This window comes from Podarcis muralis, chromosome 3 (genome assembly GCF_964188315.1).
Source record: "Podarcis muralis chromosome 3, rPodMur119.hap1.1, whole genome shotgun sequence".
In the NCBI taxonomy this organism is placed as follows: domain Eukaryota; kingdom Metazoa; phylum Chordata; class Lepidosauria; order Squamata; family Lacertidae; genus Podarcis; species Podarcis muralis.
In genome coordinates, this window is record NC_135657.1 from 66,456,735 (window position 1) to 66,478,006 (window position 21,272).

Below are 21,272 nucleotides of genomic sequence, written 5' to 3' on the forward strand. Positions count from 1 at the left end.
CATTTGAAGGATTAGCACAACGTTCCTAAGAAGCCCTAGTGGCAAATTAAATCTGTGCCCATGCTACAACTATGTTAGTGATGTAACTACTCAGGCATTACAGCATCCACTCCTTCTCAGTGTTAAGAGATTTTTTTTAAAAAAAAGTGGTTTGTATTTTTCCTTTCGAATAAAAATAAATGGAACAGGTTCCTATTCTGTTGCCATTTCACTAATGCTGGGACATCCAGCACTAGTTACTCATTTCTAATGTGCCTTGCAGTACAGAAATGACACTCAACATGTGTTCCCAGGCATGTAGGAAGCTAATTTCTCCATAGTACAAATAGGCCCAAAGGGAACTGCTGCTTTATCCTGAGTTGTCATCATCTGTATAGTTCAGTAATTTCCAGTGATTGGGAGCAACTCTCCTGCTAGGGGCATTTCCCACCAGTCCTATCTGGAGATGCCAAGATTAAGCTTAGGACCTTGTGTGTGCAGAGCATGCACTCTCCCATTGAGCTTCAGCTGTTTCCAAAGACTCCTCAATTTCTTGGAAGCCTGAGAGATTCTGCAGTGGGAAAACTGGTAATTGCACAAACGTTCTCTAAAAGACAACTTGCCCACTGCTATCCATCTTCCCTTGAAACATCCAGCTGCAGCTGTGTGTTCTGGAATGACAACTGGAGTCTCCAAAGGCAAAAAAAGCAAGAGGCTCAAATCTCTCCAGAAGGCTTAGGAGTTGTTTAATGACACAATATTAGAAGCTCAGCTGGAATATATACCGCAGAGCAAAGCAGGTACCGACAAGGCCAAGAGGATGCCAGCATAGTCAAAGACCAGAGGCTAAATGGAATTCTTAGTTTAAATAAGGAGGGAAAGGAGCTTTGACAAAAGAAATGCAAGCAGGCAAAAAGGGATGCTAAACAAAAGAATTTGAGGAACACATTGCTAAAAACATGAAGAGCAAGATCCAAAAAAATATTTAAATACATTAGTAGCAGGAACAGGACTAGAGAGGCAGTTGGGCTTTTGGAGTCAAAGATGTGCTAACAGAGATTGCAAAGAAACTGAATAAATGTTTTCCACCTGTCTTCACAGGGGAAGATATAAGGTTGACCATGTGCTTTAACCAACTTTTCACAGGGAGCCTGAGTAACTGAGACAAATAGTGGTGATAAGTACTAGACTTTATTGACAAAACAAAAACTGACAGGGGGCATCCACCAGAAAGTTCCCAAATAACTCAAAAGTGAAATTGCTGATCTGCTAACAAAAAATATGTAACTTGTCCCCATCTTCTCCACTGGAGCTTTTCTTATAGATCTTCTTTTATAAACACCCAAACATTTACACATACACATTTTTAGCAGATCTACTTGGAATGAGCAAGTTTTATTTTAACACAATGAAAAATAAGATTGTGAAAGTCCCTGAGCTAGTACACCACCAATTAATTTCTGCAAGCCTGTGTGCAATAGAAGTAAATTATGCTTAGGATCAAGCCATATTATTTATTCCAGGGTGAAGGGGAACCCACACCTAAAAGATTCATAAAACCAAATCTTTCTTAAACACCATGACTTGGATCCTAACTTTCTTTCCATAAGTGGAACAGAGTTCGCATTCACAAAACAGGGATTTGAGGCCTCACCCCATCCACCTGCAGCCCCTGAACTTTTGCTCCTGGAGGTTGTGGGATTCTTGGATATGGCATGAGTGAAGGGCTACAGACAAAGAGGAAATGGTCAAAAATCTGCCCTTTACATGAACTGAGAAGCAACTTAGGATCCAAGCCTATACAAACAGCTAGACAAAGCCATTCATATAAATCAGCAAGAAAAGCAAATATATAACCCAAAATCTTCATTTGAAAGAAAATGTGAAATTTTGTTGAACCTGAGATATGAAGCAAATTGTGCAGCCTGTGTTCTTATTTTCATCTTTTATTTGTGGTAAGAAACTAGACTGCTCCCTCCTTTCATTGTTTTACTTTCAACACCATTCCCCATGGATACGGATGATAGACACAGTTGTGTCAGAAAAATAATTATTTTATGGCCATATGAATTCTTGCCTGCCCTTGAGCAAAATCACAAGTTCTTAAAACTTACAAAGAAACAAAGCCATAACTTTGTATATATACAGATACTTTCCATGATTCGATGTATGACAATTTTACCATACAAATTGTACAATTTCCATATAAATATCTCTAAAAATATTTTAAAATGAATCATACATTCAAGAAAAATTTTCTAAAAGGCTTGCAAGATGCAGCTATATACGCTTACAGTCACTTGAATGAGATATTTTGTGTGTTTGCATACACTGCAGGAGTTGATTGAAGAAACAGCTAAGCTTTAAAAGTACAGGGAAGCACCCCATCCCACCCCTTCCAGTTGATGAAATACCTGGTTTCGTTCTACAACATTCCATTTGATTACCATATTTTTCGTCCCATAGGATGCACCTAGTTTTTTGGGGGGGAAATAAAAGGGAAAAAATTTCCTTTATCCCCCCCCCCCCAAAACCAGGTTGGGGAAACCGAACCAGGTTGAGGAACAGCGGGATGGCGGCGCTGCGCCTCTCTGCTGTCCCCCGAGCTTGTGGGGCTGGCCGATGTCTGCCGGGCGCGAGGGCGCTCTGCTTCAGGGCGCCCCTCACGCCGGGCAGCAGGCTATCCGCAGCGTGGGGAGCCCTACGGGGAACTCCCGCAGGGCTGCCTAGGCTGCAGATGTGTTCCTGAAGCACCGGGTGCTCTGCTTTCAGCGCACCCGGCGCTCCGGGAAGCAGGCTGCTATCCACAGCCTAGACAGCCCTGTGGGAAGTCCCGCAGGGCTGCCTAGGCTGCGGATGTGTTCCCGAAGCGCCAGGCGCTCTGCTTTCAGCGCGCCCGGCGCTCCGGGAAGCAGGCTGCGGATGTCTTCCTGAAGCCTGGAGAGCGAGAGGGGTCGGTTCGCACCGACCCCTCTCGCTCTCTAAGCTTCAGCCAAAGCCTGCATTCGCCCCATAGGACGCACCCAGATTTCCCCTTCATTTTTGGAGGGGGGAAAGTGCGTCCTATAGGGCGAAAAATACAGTAATTTGCAGGCAAAATTAATTTGGCAAAATATTATTTGGACTTTATTTAGGCTCAATACAGCAGTAATGACCTCTGCTTATATAAACCATGGTTTTTTGCACCAAAAACTAATGTTGTGCCTGTGCGTTTCCCCCCAATGCATGTTAGCTTCAGTGTTTCCATTCTGTTTAGTTGAAACCACCATTTCCTGCTACATTTCAACTGAGAAACTGTGGTTTAATCATGGCTTGGTAACCAGGATATAAAACCAAGAGCAGTTCATTTGTAATGGAAAACTAAGGAAGAGAGAAGTGGGTAGACACCACACTAGTTCTCAGCTGAAGAAACAACGGTTAAAGTTGCTACATCAGAACCAGGCCCTAGAGGACACAATTCTTTAGCGTGAGCGCTACTTTTTACCCATGTAATTTGCCTTTATGTTCGATACAATCAGTGTAAGAGGTGAGGTCTAAATATTGAATTGCACAGAGTTGGCTGATCCTACAGTGCTCGCCACAGAACAAGCTTGGATCATCGTAACTCACAAAGTAGTGGCTGTAATATTTTGGGAACAATTTGCTGTGAGGTACACTAAGTTGATTTGCCATTTCATACAAGCTTTCTGGCGTTAAGTCCTTGATTCCATAAGCTTTGGTCATAACATACTCAAGTTTCCAGACTGATTCATTTTTCACATTGGCTTCTGTGAGGTTCAAGTAGAACTGCCAAAGATCCTGGAATTAAACGGAAACAAAAAGTGCACAATTGTATCCACTGCTTCATTAAACTTCTAGAGTGATGTATTGATTAAGAAGCCGTCACTGCCTATTATTCACAACTGAAGAGAAAGGTCATGTCCCACCACAAGACGTGGACTCATATATAGCTCAGTTTCTGACATATGCTAATACTGGGGGAAGGGAACGGATGGGAAGAAAAGAGACAAAAACAACACTCTTGGGCATGGCCTGCAGATAAGACAAACAATATATCCAGCTCAAGGAAAATTCACACCAACATAACCCATTACTCTCTGTGTCCCATGAGTGTGGAATTGAGCACAAAATAGCTTCTTGCGAACAAAACCTTCAACTTTTTTGCACCACATTAGTGCAAAATTATATTTGAATGTGTGCAAGGCCAATGCCTGTTGGCCAAGTAGATTTTTAGTAGGTGTAGTAGGATTTCAGGACTCTTTTTCTCTCTCCATTATGGTAGAATAATCTGGGCAAAAGAAGTGAAATTATGCAAATGTGCATGATTGATAAAGGTCTCAGAACCCAATAGTTCATGGTGCTGGCTTCTCACATACTAGTAGAGATGAGGATGGTGCCAATAAGCTTAAGAGATGCTGCAATCCACCTTCTCGTGATTAAAAATATATATATTCATTTGAGATAGTTAATCTGAACATATATAGTACAGTATAAATTTGCCTTCCTCGACCAGAAAGTACCAGACCAACAAAACCTCTTGAATGATAAATATTTTCTAGACCCATATTATAGAAGTTCAGAAAAGGGTTTGTGACTGAAAGCACCTTAGCTGCTCCAGTCTATTACCTGTGTCTGGAATAGAAAGAGTTATACCTTTGTTCAGTCTCTTAAACCTTTCAGTGGCATTTGATACTATATAATCAGATATCTCTGTGCTACTTGAGACTGCTGGGAGTTAAGGACACTGCTCTGCAGGAGGCTTCACTCGCACCTGACAGGCAGCTGATAAACCCAACAGAACCAGAGATACCAAAGGGTTGTATCTTGGCCCCAAGACTTTTAACATCTACAGGCAACTTTGACAGCATGGAGTGCTGCATCACTCAGCATGAGCTTTCCTTTCCCAGCAAATCCAGGAACAACAATGGATTTCCTGAACAATTGCCCTGTTGTATGTATGTGCTGGAAGATGGCTAACAAACTGAAACTGAATCCAGACAGAACAAGCATCATGACCTTGCGACAGCCCAAAACAGGAAGGGAATGTGGCATTCCCATATGAAGTTAAGACACCCCATGAAGGGCAATGCTTAGAGCAGTCTTTGTCAAACTGGCACCTTCTTGGTCTGGGGTACTATTTTCATCAGCCCCAGCCAGCCCATTCTGACCGATACTGATGGGAGGGCACTAGGTTGGCAGAGGCTGGCTGAGAGTCTGGTATGCCCATGAATCTCGCTTTAGTATTAGGTTCTTACATGGTGTCAGTGATCAGGAGTGCTACTTTCTCCAGCTTAGGCTGAGGAGCTGACTCCAACCCCTTCTCTCAAACAGAAAGTCGGCCTCAGTTATCTATGCTTCAGCAATCATCTGTTTGGGTCACAGCAATGTGGTCGACATGGGCCTGCCTTTGAAGAGGATTCTGCAGCAACAGCCAGTGAAAAATGTGTGACACCAGATGGGAATATCTCATTTACTGTTCTAGTTCTAGCTCAATGGCATGTTTTGTTTCCAGGCCTAGTTGCTGACCTTTAAAGCTCCAAATGCTCTAGGTCTGCACACCTTAGGGAGGGTCTCTTCCTCCCATACATCTATTCCCATGTTCTCAGATCCACTGGGGCAAGCCTGCTCTGTGTCCTCCTTTTTAAAAGTGAAGGTGTGGAACCAAATTCTCCCGGTCTCTCTGGCGACACATTCCAAACTGTGGAAATGCTTGTCTGGTGGTCCTTGCCTTATGGGTCTTTCAGCAACTGGTAAATGCCTGCTAACAAGCAAGCCCTGCAGATTTATTGGCTGCTTTAATTACAGCTTGCATCCCCATCCTGGTCTGTGGCTTGTTTTATCCCATTGTTTTTAGCGATAATAGGGTTCATTAATGTACACCGCTTTGGATAATGCTTCCAGCAGAACTGTGATTTACACCTCCCTCAATGAATTACTACAAATAACATTTGAACAAGGCATGTTCTCCCCAACCCCAACCCCTCCTCCTCCTCCTCCTCCTCCTCTTTGCAGAGCTGCCTCATATTGATTGCTGCTCTTCCTTTCCTGCAAATGAAAACAGTTTGAGAAACCAAGGCAGAATGAAGAAAAAAGCAGTGGAGCCTTCAGGGCAGGAGTCCAGGGCCACACACAGCAGAATGAGCAGGAGGACCCACAAATACAGCAGAGATGGATTACCAAGTTTTAATGTAAGTGGAGTAATTTGCACTGCCATCTAAAGAGGGATGCAGGGGGCATAAGACGATTAAGTCCAGAGTCTAAACTGCACCACTGAATGAAAGAGAAGACCATTTGTAGGATTAGCAAAGAGAACAGTAGCTTATTTCTAACAAGTGTGGTGTAGAGGTTAGGGTGCCAGACTAGGGCTAGAGAGATATGGGTTTATATCCCTACTTGGCAAAAAAGCTCATTGAGTGACCTTTAAGCAACCACAATCCCTCAGCCTACCTCAATAAAGTTGTTGTGAAGTTAACAATGGAGAGTGGGGAGAGGAGCAACTGAGCTCTTTGGAGAAAAAAGTGTAATAAATAAATAACTGTGCAATCACTGGGGAAGAAGGGAGGAACAAGGGAATTCTAAAGCATGTGAAACTTGGGAGACAGGTAAGGATACAAAATGTACAGACGTTTCCCCATACTTCTTCATACATTTCTAGCTACTGGTTTCAATTCCGTTCATATACGTTAAACATTGATACACAATTATGGAAACATGGAAAATGACTATTTAGGAAGCACAAATGGCTTTACCACTAACCACAGAAGTTAGTGTTAGCTGAAAAACTAATCACAAAACCCATCACATTAATTTTTTACTTTCCAGGAGACCTGATTTATTTTTGTTTCTTTACTTACCAGTAGATTATAAGAAAGAGGGTCATACTGATATAATCTCACTCCAGGATTGTTTGAGTCTACCTCAAATACGTCCATCACTGGTGTCACAGCAGGTGCCACAAACAAGGAGTTTACTGGCTTTTCTGAACGATTACAAAACAAAAGGTTTGGGGAAATGGAGAAAGGTTTTAATAAGTGGCAATGTTTAAACTTACACATATGTTCACTACATTAGGACATGTACTTTGTGTCCTGCTCTTCCACCGGCACATTAAAAATCTTTATGCAATAACCACACATGGGAACCCCTCGCCACAATTTCTGATGCAGCCATCAATGCTTGCCAATCATTAAAGTTATGCCAACTCCCTGAAGTAAAACTTATTTTGGAGATTTCACATTTTGGGGCAATGGATAGATTTAAATAACAATGAACACAGTTTTGAAATTGGGAGGGGTGTCTACTGTTCAGAGTAAAAAAGACTTAAAAAGCCACTGAAAGCCCCTTATGTGCACCTAAGCAACTTTTATGACCCTTGTCTTGATCTGATTCTGGGTAATCCTCTGAAAGGCAGTCAAGGTATCTCTACAAAAGCCATGCTTAAGAAAGCTTTGTAAAAGCAAGACTTCTTCAGATGAATTTAGGCTGAAAACCTAAACACGTTTACTAGAGAGTCAGTCACATGTGGGACTTACTTCTAAGTAAACATACACAAATTTGTACTGCACAGTTGTCCAAAAAGAAAAACACAATTCAATTTGACTACTTAGGGTTTTAAAAAATTATTTACACTGAGTTTGTCCATAAAGAATACATGGACCGCTTTTTTTAAAAAAAGTCAAATTGCATAAGCATTCACATCATTAAATTACTTGTATTTCTACTTAAAATGTGGAAATTTCCAGACATTATTAACTAGACTAGTTCAAAGCTTTTGGAACCTGTCACATACTTACTTGGCAGTATGTTCCATGGGAACTAGTCAGGCTTACTTCCAAGTAAACATGGGTAGGATTTGGCTGCATATCAATTAACTGAATTAATCAGCTAAAGAAGGGATGCTGTTGGAGTCCAACTTGTATCAGTCCCAACCAGCACGGTTAGTGCCCAGGGATAATGGGATTTGTAGTTGAACAACCAGAGGCTCTCCAGTTCCAGATTCCAGGACTAAAGATTTAATTGCTCACCAATTATCAACAAGCAAAAGGATTTTGGATGCTTCAAAAACCTGCTGTTGTTCAGGTTACACAAGCATACTGGTTTACATCTACAGATACCAGATTAAATGAAGAGGATAGGTTATCACTATGTGTATAAAAAATCAGTACATGCTCTGCTTTTCTGGGTGAAACAATTTTGCTTTCCCTTCTAAGCCATAGGCAACTGAAGCAGACTGTCATCAATTGGAATGAATGCCAGCATGTCTCAAATGTGGATCTTCTACAATACAGACACTGAACTTGCTTATTTTTTATGTCATTTTGGGATGCTACTACAGTGGTACCTCGGGATAAGTACTTAATTTGTTCTGGAGGTCTGTTCTTAACCTGAAACTGTTCTTAACCTGAAGCACCACTTTAGCTAATGGGGCCTCCTGCTGCCGCCGCGCCGCCGCAGCTGCTGTGCAATTTCTGTTCTCATCCTGAAGCAAAGTTCTTAATCCGAGGTACTATTTTTGGGTTAGTGGAGTCTGTAACCTGAAGCGTATGTATCCTGAGGTACCACTGTATTGGGATTGACATCAAATTAAAGAACATCCAGTTGGTTAAGCACCTGCTTTTTAATCAATTGACCAAATGATTATATCACTATTGGAAACTCAATATAGTGCCTTACTGAGATAACAACTGCCTTTGCAAATAACACTTCTGTGATTTGTTCATTTAAACCACAACGTGCCTTGGTTTAGCATGATGTCCGAACCAGCAAATGCAACACTAAGCCAATATGCTTATAGTTTGTTTAGGCCATGATGTTTAAAGGGATACAATATTTAAGTGGTGTTTCTTAGATTTTAATGCTTCCTGCTGCTGCAAGTTTCTTTGTTCAATCTGAAACAACTTTAGAGAAGAATATATAATACTGCATATAATCTTGAAAGTTGGATGTTGGCTACATTTTACAGATTATTATGGGTTAGAAGACTCCTCTCTCCTTCTATCTTCACTCTCTGTTATTGTCTTAATTAACTCTTAAGCAGCAGGGAGCCCAGTACAGACAGAGACCTAGTAAAGATGCAGGAAACACACAGAAAAACTGAGTGTATCTAACAAGCTTGAGAACATTTCCTTCTGACACATTCTACAATGGGTAGGAACTGGCCAGTGTAATTTGCGACTGTCTCTGAAGAAACAGGAAGGAAAGATTTTTGTATAGGATCTGCTATTGTCTTATGATGAAGTGCGAACCTAACAAAAGAGCTGTTATGGCTCGTATTTGAAAATAAAGCACAAGCCAAACCATTTGCAAAACACGATTCGGTACTTAGAAAAGTACTGATTGTAATAATACCAGTGTGAATTTTAAAGTTGTTGGGATGCATTTACTCAATGTGGTTGGTTTTGCCCCTTTGTTTTTAACCATCTATTTCTTCAAAGTGGAATTAGTTTCTGCGACGTTGATTATTTGTGATAGTTTTAAATAGAACTGATAGATTTAGGAAGGGTAAGAATGTACCAAAATCATGAAGCAAGGGTATGATGAAGGAGGAGGAGGATTCAAGCTGGGAACTGCAGGGCCAGGTTTAGTGGTGCCTTCTATGTTACTGAACTGCAGCGCCCATCCTCCCTGACCACACTAGCTGGGGCTGATGGGAGTTGCAACCTGACAACATATGAATGGCATCATATGGGTTAACTCTGATTTATCCCATTAGAGAATATGGCCTTTGCCTATCCCCAAAGCACCATAAAAAAGATCTCCCATTACTGTGTAATCTGTGTCACCAGCCAAGAAAGCTGTCATCTGCAAACATCATTACCCTTTTCATCTAGAAGAACCATGATGCTGTCTCGGTGAGTATGTCCAAAAAACTGCCCAGCAATCACGCTGCTATACCGGCGAAATATTTCTATCAACCTCTCATTGTAGTGTTCTCTTATGGCAGTGGTATTTCGAGAGAAAGGCAGATAACCTACTGGCACATGTCCTATTACATAAACCTAGGAGATAAGAATATAAATATCAGAAAAGGCACTTTAATATTACATCAAATACGTTAGGTGTATACTATAACGTTGACGTGAAAGAAATTGCTTATAATCTCACTTTTCCATTCGTTGCTTTCTGAAAGGTAAACACTTTCCCCCCTACTAAGAATGAAGTCATAGAGTGTTTGAAACAGGCATAAAGGCTTACAAGCTTGGAGGATATAGATTACAGGTCGAATAAACCAAAGTTCTACAATGCCATTGACTAGAGGCATGAGTTACAACTTATTTCCTATTAACTGCACAAACCTTTGTTACAAGAAGTCTTGCATTCAAACAGCATTTGTAGTATTTCAGGTAGGACTTATCTTAATTAGTCACTTCGTTTTCTGGCCACAACAACTGATGTATTTAGGAGTTAGAAGCCTTGAACTAATGATCCCAGTATAGACATAAGCACCATGAAGAATTAGATGACACTCCAAACTTCAGGACTATACCTGCTCCAGGCTCAAGCACACACAGAAAAGCTCACATGCTTTCAACCCATTCACATTTACTGATTAAAGCAACTCCAACTCTTGGCATTTGGCAGCACCAAACTATTTGGTGGGACCTGGTATTTGGCACTCTGAATACTTTTGGCAGCATACCAGACTGAGTAAGAGTGTCCCCATACTTTAGCATTGTGTATGGGTGGCCTTTGGGGTGCTCCCTTATTATCAAAGTTAGGAGTTCCCCTGGATTAACTGATACAAGTTTAGTATGCTTTCTACTCAGAGCAGTGGAAGTTCAGGGGACATACCTACCTTGCTCAAAGGTCCCACCAACTGCAAACTTTCTTGAAACAAATAGTTACCCTTTTCTCATTCATATTACTTTTTTTATTAAAAAAATCCTTACCTTTTCCTTGTTTTGATGTGCCGTCTCTAATACACGTTCCAGCCATGCAAACTGGTTTGCTGGATCAGTCATATTCAGAGTCATAGTGTTGGGAGGGTAGTATAAGATGGTATTTAAACTAATTATCCTAAGAGGTTGTGCAGTCATGTTGGACTGAATTGTTTGTGTATAAAAACCACCTAGGGGAGGGTGGAGAGAAGATGTATGTCTTTAATTTACTATGGATAAGTTCCACCGATTTTTGGTTGTGTTGTCTTCTCCAGTCAGGTAGAATAGAATAGGACAGAATTATCTAAGAATTGGCTTGCAAATTAAATGCAATATCCTTTCTATGGGCCTAAATCTAACATACATATTCCTGCTGGGAAATACCATTCTTCAAGATGTTCCATGGATATAATTCCAATGGGATAATTAATAAAGGGTAAACAGGAGTAATGGAATATAACTTCTGCATCTTTTGTCATGAGCTCATTCCGCACTCGAGTAGGGCTCTGGCAGAGACACATGCCTGACTGGCATGTTCTCTCCCTCCTGGCCGATCGTTTGGGAGCTTCAAAAGCTTTCTTCAGCCCGAACATCACAGCGACCAATGCCAACAGACATCGGCACACTTAGGGATCCGCAGTCTTCGCAGCTTGCATAACAGACCTCAGCAACTCAGCATTTTGGCTAATCTAATTTATTTACATATAAACACACACAGAACACTGCAACATGGCTCCCTCTCTCTCTAGCATCAGACAGCAAAGAGAAAAAGAACAAAGGACCACAGTCCCACTTCACAGAACACAGTAACACAAACATCCTGTCTCCGTCACTTCCCACTTTGTGGAGTCAAAACATACACCATCATGTGATAGATTAAAATCCCATGACTGCAATCATGGAGCAGGAATTCTAACATCTTTAACATTTAAGAATTCTGCATATTTCTAATATTCTGTACATTTGCTGGAAAAAAATATGTAACCTAAAATTTGATTTACAGGTCTCCATTTTACTTCCTGAATTTTAATGTGCAAAATAAGGATCAAATTCAAGGGGAAAACCCTTTTTCCATTTTCAAATGCTTAAGAGGCTACAATAGATTTGGAAATTTATTTGCTTGCCGATTATATAAGCAGGTTGTAGCTCCTGCTTATCTCAGAGCAAAAATAGAACAGTTTAACTATAGATATCATGCTAACTATTTGCAAACTGTTAACCAAGGGAAAAATAAACGATGACCTCAGTTATTTGGCTTTGTTACAGTGCATTGCAAGGCACTGGACTAGATGAGCCTTGTGGTCCATTTCAGCTCTACAATTCTATGATCACTGCTTGAATATTTATGTAATAAACTATTGTTTGATCATTTGTATAGAGGAAAACAATAGAATGGGAAAAACCAGAGATCTGTTCAAGAAAATTGGAGATATGAAAGGAACATTTCGTACAAAGATTACCATAATAAAGGACAAAAGTGGAAAGGACCTAACAGAAGCAGAAGACATCAAGAAGAGGTGGCAAGAATACACAGAGGAATTATACCAGAAAGAAATGGATGTCTCGTACACCCCAGGTAGAGTGGTTGCTGACCTTGAGCCAGACATCCTGGAGAGTGAAGTCAAATGGGCCTTAGAAAGCACTGCTAATAACAAGGCCAGTGGAAGTGATGATATTCCAGCTGAACTATTTAAAATTTTAAACGATGATGCTGTCAAGGTGCTACACTCAGTATGCCAGCAAATTTGGAAAACTCAGCAGTGGCCAGAGGATTGGAGAAGATCAGTCCACATCCCAATCCCAAAGAAGGGCAGTGCCAAAGAATGCTCCAACTACCGCACAATTGCACTCATTTCACACGCTAGCAAGGTTATGCTTAAAATTCTACAAGGCAGGCTTAAGCAGTATGTGGATCGAGAACTCCCAAAGTGCAAAGCTGGATTTCGAAGGGGCAGAGGAACCAGAGACCAAATTGCAAACATGCGCTGGCTTATGGAGAAAGCTATAGAGTTCCAGAAAGACATCTACTTCTACTTCATTGACTATGCAAAAGCCTTTGACTGTGTCGACCACAGCAAACTTTGGCAAGTTCTTAAAGAAATGGGAGTGCCTGATCACCTCATCTGTCTCCTGAGAAATCTCTATGTGGGACAAGAAGCTACAGTTAGAACTGGATATGGAACAACTGATTGGTTCAAAATTGGGAAAGGAGTACGGCAAGGCTGTATATTGTCTCCCTGGTTATTTAACTTATATGCAGAATTCATCATGCGAAAGGCTGGGCTGGATGAATCCCAAGCCGGAATTAAGATCGCCGGAAGAAATATCAACAACCTCAGATATGCAGATGACACAACCTTGATGGCAGAAAGTGAGGAGGAATTAAAGAACCTTTTAATGAGGGTAAAAGAGGAGAGCACAAAATATGGTCTGAAGCTCAACATCAAAAAAACGAAGATTATGGCCACTGGTCCCATCACCTCCTGGCAAATAGAAGGGGAAGAAATGGAGGCAGTGAGAGATTTTACTTTTTTTGGCTCCATGATCACTGCAGACGGTGACAGCAGTCACGAAATTAAAAGACGCCTGCTCCTTGGGAGAAAGGCGATGGCAAACCTAGACAGCATCTTAAAAAGCAGAGACATCACCTTGCCAACAAAGGTCCATGTAGTTAAAGCCATGGTTTTCCCAGTAGTGATGTATGGAAGTGAGAGCTGGACCATAAAGAAGGCTGATCGCCGAAGAATTGATGCTTTTGAATTATGATGCTGGAGGAGACTCTTGAGAGTCCCATGGACTGCAAGAAGATCAAACGTATCCATTCTTAAGGAAATCAGCCCTGAGTGCTCACTGGAAGGACAGATCGTGAAGTTGAGGCTCCAGTACTTTGGCCACCTCATGAGAAGAGAAGACTCCCTGGAAAAGACCCTGATGTTGCGAAAGATGGAGGGCACAAGGAGAAGGGGACGACAGAGGACAAGATGGTTGGACAGTGTTCCTGAAGCTACAAACATGAGCCTGACCAAACTGCGGGAGGCGGTGGAAGACAGGAGTGCCTAGCGTGCTCTGGTCCATGGGGTCACGAAGAGTCGGACACGACTAAATGACTAAACAACAACAACAACAAAGAGGAGGGTTATATCTTGTATCACACCATTCTGTTCCTGTAAACAACATCCTTAACATTGACTTTAAACACCTAGAAACACGTTAAACTCTGAGAAAAGCCTATGCAAACTATCAAGGATATACAGTACAAAATATACAACATCGTGGGTGTTGTCACATATAACTTTAATGTTTAGTAAATCAGTAGAATGATTAGGCCTTGGCGATTCAGGGACAGAAAGTGCCCTGAAATATGAAACATTTTCACTTGCAATAAGAACCCAATATTAGAAATTTTACCATGTCAATTTCACCCATATCCAGCACGGCCAAATAAAGACAGCGGACCTAGCAAATGTGTGCTGTTTTACTATCCATCCTACCTGTTCTCAAGGTGCTGACTGCTTCATCCGTAAGCCAAGGTTTCCAGAAATCCGCTACAGCATTGTAAACTTCACTGACAGATGCAGGCAACTGATCCTTTAAAATACAGACATCCCCTTACTAATCATTATTTGTCCAAATCTTAGCTTTTCAGTTTGGATATGTACCAAGAATGTACCCCAAACTCTACATTGGATAAAGGAGAGTATCATTCTATTCCCCCACCTACATTCTGAAATAGCATTGTTGATTTTATTGTCTCAGAGTTACCCCACCTCATTTTGCACTACAGGTAGATCAGGCCACATTCTCATATAGGTGCATGAGGTGCGTTTAAGAACAAAAACCCTAAACATCTGAATCCTCAAATAGTGACAAATGTATTTGAAACAGGTAAGAATTCAACCATAAGCAGTTAACTCCATATCGTTACAACACACTTTATCCTACTGCTTGCTCCTCTGTACTTTAGCACTGAAACACACTGTGTTTCTATGGGCAGTTCATTCTGGGGCAACAGGATTTTCCTAACCTAAGAAATGTACAAACATTAGGCTGCAATCCTACTTACACTTACTTGAGAGTATGTCTCACTGAACTCAGCAGCACTTTCTTCAAAGCAAATGTGCACTGTTGTATTGTTAAGCCATCTTTTATAACGCTGACTACTAATCAAAGGCAGATAGTGCCCAGTTAAGTTATACTTGCACCCACAACCTCCAAGGAGTATAGAAACATAGGATCAGGTTGCCAAATTATTCACTCTCTTGAAGAATTTGTCTTACCTGTGGCCAATAGTCGTGATTTCCCAATGCAGGGAAAACTTGGAGATCTGGAAAGAAACTTCTTATGGTAGAAGTCATGTTACCAATAATGTCAATGACAATTTTTGTGGAGAGTTCTTTTACAGGAACATGTGGAGGGCTGTCTCTTTAAGAAAAGCAAAGAAAAAGAAAAAACTCAACTTGGTAGTTGTGTAATTATTTTTGAAATCAAACATTAGTTTCTCTGTCGTACTCTAAAAGTACTTCAGTACTGCATATTGAGAGTGATTAAAGTTATAATTAACGTACTCAAACAGTTTCAAAGAAATTAATTAAGCATGAAATGTTTTCATGTGTTACATAAATTGCTTTATGACTAACCAGAGTTAAAAGAAACTGCAGGCCCTTCAAAGGACATTTTGGGCTTCAATGCACGCAATCTTCAGTCCTTGTAACCTGCAATCTGTCTAACCTACAGGAAGCAATATTACTATCCCTCCCATTTGTGCGTACTGGAGAATCTGCCAATATGAAGAGAAAAAACCCCCAGGATGTAGCATACAACATTTCCTGTCAGCCAGACTGTAATCCCGGGTCCCAAAAAACAGGATCTATCTGGGCTCCCCCCCCCCCATTCCACTTGCCTGCATGCTGAGCCCAGGGACAAGTCAATCAAGGCTTCAGAAGTCAAATAAAATGTGTAACTTGGCCCTTAAAGTTAATCCCATAAGTTAAAATAAGGCTATGAAATGGCCAAATACATTTGCTCTAACCTTTCAGTAGCTTTACATCAGAAATACTAGTGTCTTTCTTACTTACCCTGTCCATATCATGAAGGATGCCTGTTGACCAGAATCCTTCATGTGCTGAAAAGCTGATAAAATAAGCCGATATGGTGAATCACACATGAAATCTCCAAATGGGCCAGGGTTTGAGGCATTCACTCCTTTGGAAGAGGCACAAACCTGAGTGCGATTACTTGTAATGTGGTAGGTGGGGTCCAAGTGTAAATCGGAGATGTGCCAGAACTGGCCTGTTTCCAGACAAAAGAGAAGAAAAAACTGAGAATTAGATGTACATTTTCTTAACAAAATGTAAAAAAATACTGCTACTGAAAAATCCTGAAACTCCCATTAAGACTCCATGTTCCCATTAAGGGTTCATCACCTTGGTCAGTACCTAGAAATTATTTATTCATTTGACCAGAAAGTTTTTCCCTGGTGAGGACAAGGTCTGAATCATCAACTCCTGCAGAATTTTAAGCTTTCACTATAAACTTTAGGCTTTTTTCTTTTAACTCTTGTCTGGATTTACAGAACTTTCTGAATGAAAGATATGAACTATTGTATCACAACAATTCTAAAAGCAATCCTAGGTGTACTTATGTTGTTTCTCCAGACTTGGGGCAAATCTCCACCAGTCAGCTTTACACTGCTGAGGCATTGTTGTGCTGCTTTGTTTTTATAAATGGACGTGCTCTTGGTGCTTTTACACACTGTACTATAGTGTTTTCTTCCTCTTAAATTAATCAAGGAACTCCTTGCCACATGGCAGTGATTACAATGGAAGGCTACTTCATAGTTGGCAGTGTTTTGGGGGGGTTTTTTGCATCCCATAACTTCCAGGGCAGGGGGAGATATAAAATGGAAAGTAATCTGTGGCACTTCATGAAGCACAGCTGTGCAGCTACAAAACTGTGTTTTTTAAAAAGAAGATTTAAAAGGTGACAGCAACTAAGGTTTATTTTCTCCATCAATGGCTATGAAATAACTGACCAGGAATGGCAATTGTTGACAACAATTTCCTGCCCAGAAAGCCACTCTGATCAGGCAAAGGTCAAGACAGTAGACAAATTGAAACATACCACAAACACTTGTGCATAGGTAGTGGACTAACCAAAACATAGATCTGAAAAAATATGGAATTTAATAAATGTTTATTCTAACACTAAGCAATACTTTCGGTTGGTACCTTTCAATTGGTACTCACTTTTTAAATAGGCAAGTCTCTTAAATGTAACGAAACAAATTTTAGTTCTGAAAATGGCATACAGATGGTGAAGTGATTTACATGGAGTTAAACACTGTCTGGGACAAAACTGACAACAACACTGGATTAGAGTCCTATGTTTATGAGCTTTTTTAAAAAGAAGAAGACGAAGAAGAAGCAACAGCAGCAAATCTCTGAGAACTAAATTTCTTCCTCAGAAGTCATTGCGTAATTACAAAAAGCTGAAGAGACAAATATCAAAAGGAGCAATGGAACAGTTAATCAAACCAGATTGATGTCCAATACATTTTGAGTGTTATCACTCTTTTTTCAGGGCAATTGGGTTTTTCAGGCCAGTCTTAAGAAATTTTATCAATACTGTCTCAGTGGTATGGATCTGAGAACATGAGTCAGAAGAACACGCAAACATGCCACTTCTAGAAATAATAGGGAAAGTAAATCATACAGAAAATGAGGGACTGCCTTTGTTCACAGTTTAAGGATTAGACTGTGCTTTGAGACAAAAAGAAAAAGAAAAGGATCCAATGGTGCTTGTTAGCAGAAGGCACTTCTACTTGGAAAGGGCTTTCCAATTTCAACCAATTACTCTCTCCTATGCACCACGTCAAACACCATTTTATTGAGGTTTTGCCAATCATCAGGGGAAACTTTTTAGGAGGACGAACGTTGGGAAACTCTCATTACAAGCAGAGTTTTGCTATTGCAGATTTGGATCCAAGCCAAGGTGACGTCAATACAGCATAGAACACAACCAGCTCTCTTATTGCTACACATTGGGATTTATTTGTTTTCAGAATAGAGAAGGATAAGAAATTATGCAACCTGTTGGAAAAAGAGGGAACAGTTGCACACTGCTCAGCTCTTTGGGAATGACATCACAAAAGGGAATGTAATAATGAGAAAAGTTCAGAATTCTTGATTAGTTCAATAGACTCAAAAGCTTGCATACTTTCAACAATGGAGACTGATTTAATTAAAAGATATCCATTTACTTACTTTGTACTTCAGGTAGTTATTTGCTTGGCATGTGTTATGTTCTATTTGTAACAACAGTCCCAGATGGTAAAAGCTACTTGAGGACAAGGAATAATAGAACCATCAAATTATTGGGATGCAAGGGACATAAAGGTCATTGAGTCTAAGTCCCTGTACTGAGAAAAAATATTGTGGGGTATGAAGTTCTAGAGACGGGAAAGCATTCTCCCGACTCTAATCCCTCCTTCATGATACTTCCCTTAAGCTGCCAGGGCAGTGGCTTGAGCATATCAATTACCTCTCTTCCTCTTTCCCATTTTCCCAAACTCAAGCTCTGCTCCCAAACTCACTGCAAAATATTGTTGTGTGCACCCCAATCTCCAAGAAACAGAGATTTCAGGGTTCCAGTGCTTACTGAAGGTTCAGTTTCCTTGGAACAAAAGTGGAGACTGTAGTGTCTTTAGGATATATGGTTTTATTTACAAGCATATACAACCTGAGCACAGGATGAAAGGGCTTGCAACATTGATATTCCAGAAGATCTTAGTTTTCTAGTGGGGTCCCCCAAAGCCATAGCTTTGGATTCAGCATACAGAGCAAGTCAAGCTACTCTGTCGCTCCTATCACAACTTCAGTCACTGAATCCAGAGCAGCTCCCCATGCCTGTTATTTTCTCACCCATAGGACAACATGACATCCAGCCAGGTGAGGGAGGAATGCCCACTCATTTGTCTCTATGGCAACACACAGAGCCAGGCCACGGGACAGGGAGCAGCTATTGCCCCAGACAGCAGAAGCCCCAGAGGCAGCACCCCTGTGAGTCTGTCCCGCCATCTTTGCTATTAGTAGAGAAGCACATCCGTCATCAGCACCAATTTTGGGCAAGATTGTGTCCGCTTTGGAATCAGCACCACTTAAGGTGCATGTAAGAACAGGATGCTGGACTAGGTGGGCGACTGGGCCTGATCCAGCAAGCTCTTCTTGGCTGCCCTCGCTTATGAATGCCACAAGGGCATCTGACTGGCCACTTTTAAGAGCCACAATGCTGAACTAGACAAGACTTTTGTTGTGACCCAGCCCCTTGGTTATGTACATAGTTCCGTATGCAACACCTGTGCAATAATGAAATCAGCAATGGGATCTGCCTCATGCAGCCAATGTTTTATCTGACACACTTTCACCCTAAGTTACAGGAATATTTTCTCTACCAGCTCCATCCGGATTGTCTGACAGTACTTCCTTGCTGTTGCCAGTTTCCATATGGCAGCAACTTGCAGCAGGCTCCTGCAGCACTGGATGGACGGCTGAAATCCTCTGCCTACTCACCTGTCAGCAACGCCCACTGTTATCACCACCTGCCTTCATTATTATTATTATTATTATTATTATTATTATTATTATTATTGCAATAAACCATAACCACAACCATCAGTATTAATTTGCTAACGCCTTCTGCGCAATGCTGTCTCGAGGCACAATAAAACGCGCTGCTACGAGGAGTCCTCGATGCAAGCGTGCACCCTTTGCCCGAGGTAGGTGCAAATGGCGAGGGCGAGGCCTTGCGGCGCTGAGTTGCCGCTGAGCCCAGAGGAAGAAGGCGCTCCTCCCTCGGCGCTTTCAGCCTTCCCAGCGCCAGCCGGCCAGCCCTGTCTCGCTTCCAACTGGAGCGGCCCCTCGACCTACTTTTCTGTTATGGCGGGAAGGAGGGAGGCGCCTCGTTCGGTCGCCGCTCCTACGACACGGCTGGCACCTCCCAGTGACTCAAGGCCGCGCTCGGCTTCGGCCCGACTCACCCGCGTCCGAGGGCGCCGCGCAGGCCGGGGCGGCACTGGCCAGGTCCCGCAGCGAGCCGCACAGCAGAAGTCCCCACAGGGCCAGGCCGCGAAAGCCGCGCCGCCCACCCATGCTCGGCTGGGCCTCTCCTGCAACCCCGCAGCGGGCTCGCTCTCCTGCAACCCCGCGGAAGGAGGAAGGCGAGGGCTTTGCGGCAGCGCAACACTCGACTCCCCTTCCCAAGCTGGCTTTCCCCTTTTGGCGAGGCGCGCGGAGAAGCTGAAGCCTGGCTCTTTTTCTGGTTTCTTTTTCTCAAGCCCTTTCCAGGAAAGGCGGTTGCTTCTCGAGACGGCGCGGCCTGCTCGGAGGAGCTTGGAAGGGAGCCAGCCGACGCCTCGTAAATCAGGAAGCGGGGAAAGGCATCCTGAAGAGGCGTCGCGCAAATGCAAAGTGTCGGCAAAAGCCACCTCTCTCTTTCCCCGCTCCTAGAAGGGCTCCACCGGCGGCAGGTCCCCAACAGGTGTAGCTGCCCGACCCCAGTCTCTTGCCCGCATTTCCATGGAAGGCAATGATCCACTTCTTCACTTTTTGCCTGCCTCGATTGAGGAAGCGTAACCTTCGTGCTGACTCGGGAGGAGCACTTCTCCTTTCGTTTTGCCTGCTGATTTATTGGTCTCCAGAGGCTCACATGTTGCGTGAACTTTCCACGCGAAATACATAGTTTCCCTTGTTTGTGTTTTACATGAGTTTTGCATCTTCAAGCAGCTAGCCAGCCTAATTTCTCTGCATCCCAAAAGATGTGGCAAGTAGCAACATGTTCTTGTCCTTCGATATTCACAGTTATCGATTACATATGAAGTTGCAAGTCAGTAAAGTTGTGATGCATAACATGAAGTGTGTAGTTAAAAGAAGGGAAGGGAGAATTGAAGTACAGTATGTTTGTAATGTGTGTGAAGAATATCACACAGCAGAAGAGACGGCGTTGTCAAATATTTATTTATCATTTAAACATAGTATATATGCCAGAATCCTTTCCAACCATTTTTTTCTTTCCTCCCCATTTTTAACCTAATCCATCTTTTTTCTTTCGCTTGGTACCACCATAAATCAGTTGCCATGGAAATTAACGCCACTCGAATGATGGCTTTTTCCATGGAGATGAAGTCAACAACCTTGTTCTCACATCCCTGGGAATGGGAGGTCTGGGAAAGGCAGTCATCTGTTTTGAACTCACAAGCCAGACAGCAGTGATGTGAGCTGTATTAATGGATTACAAACACAATGTGTATTACCATACTGCAGTCACAAAACATTGCAAGCTCTGAAGAAGAGTATTATGAGGTTACACAAATAAGTTACAGTCTTGCATAGATTCACACACATACATCATGATTCTACATCT

At 42.0% G+C, this 21,272-nt stretch overlaps 1 protein-coding gene across 3 annotated transcripts; it reads right to left on the bottom strand.

The window, feature by feature from the left end:
* Window positions 1–1,151: 1,151 nt before the first annotated feature.
* Window positions 1,152–20,136, bottom strand: SMPDL3A (sphingomyelin phosphodiesterase acid like 3A). Of its 3 annotated transcripts, none has more exons than XM_028723298.2 (8): window positions 19,891–20,136; window positions 15,932–16,145; window positions 15,134–15,278; window positions 14,348–14,444; window positions 10,869–11,047; window positions 9,797–9,977; window positions 6,834–6,958; window positions 1,152–3,777 (listed from the first exon to the last, which is right to left on the bottom strand). In XM_028723298.2, the coding sequence occupies exons 1-8, from the start codon at window positions 20,000–20,002 to the stop codon at window positions 3,460–3,462; spliced, it is 1,371 nt and encodes a 456-aa protein (XP_028579131.2). In that variant the 5' UTR covers window positions 20,003–20,136; the 3' UTR covers window positions 1,152–3,459. The 3 variants fall into 3 exon arrangements, with proteins under 3 accessions (XP_028579131.2, XP_028579132.2, XP_077782164.1); XM_028723299.2 differs by lacking the exon at window positions 19,891–20,136 and adding an exon at window positions 19,781–19,884; XM_077926038.1 differs by lacking the exon at window positions 19,891–20,136 and adding an exon at window positions 19,424–19,703.
* Window positions 20,137–21,272: the final 1,136 nt, after the last annotated feature.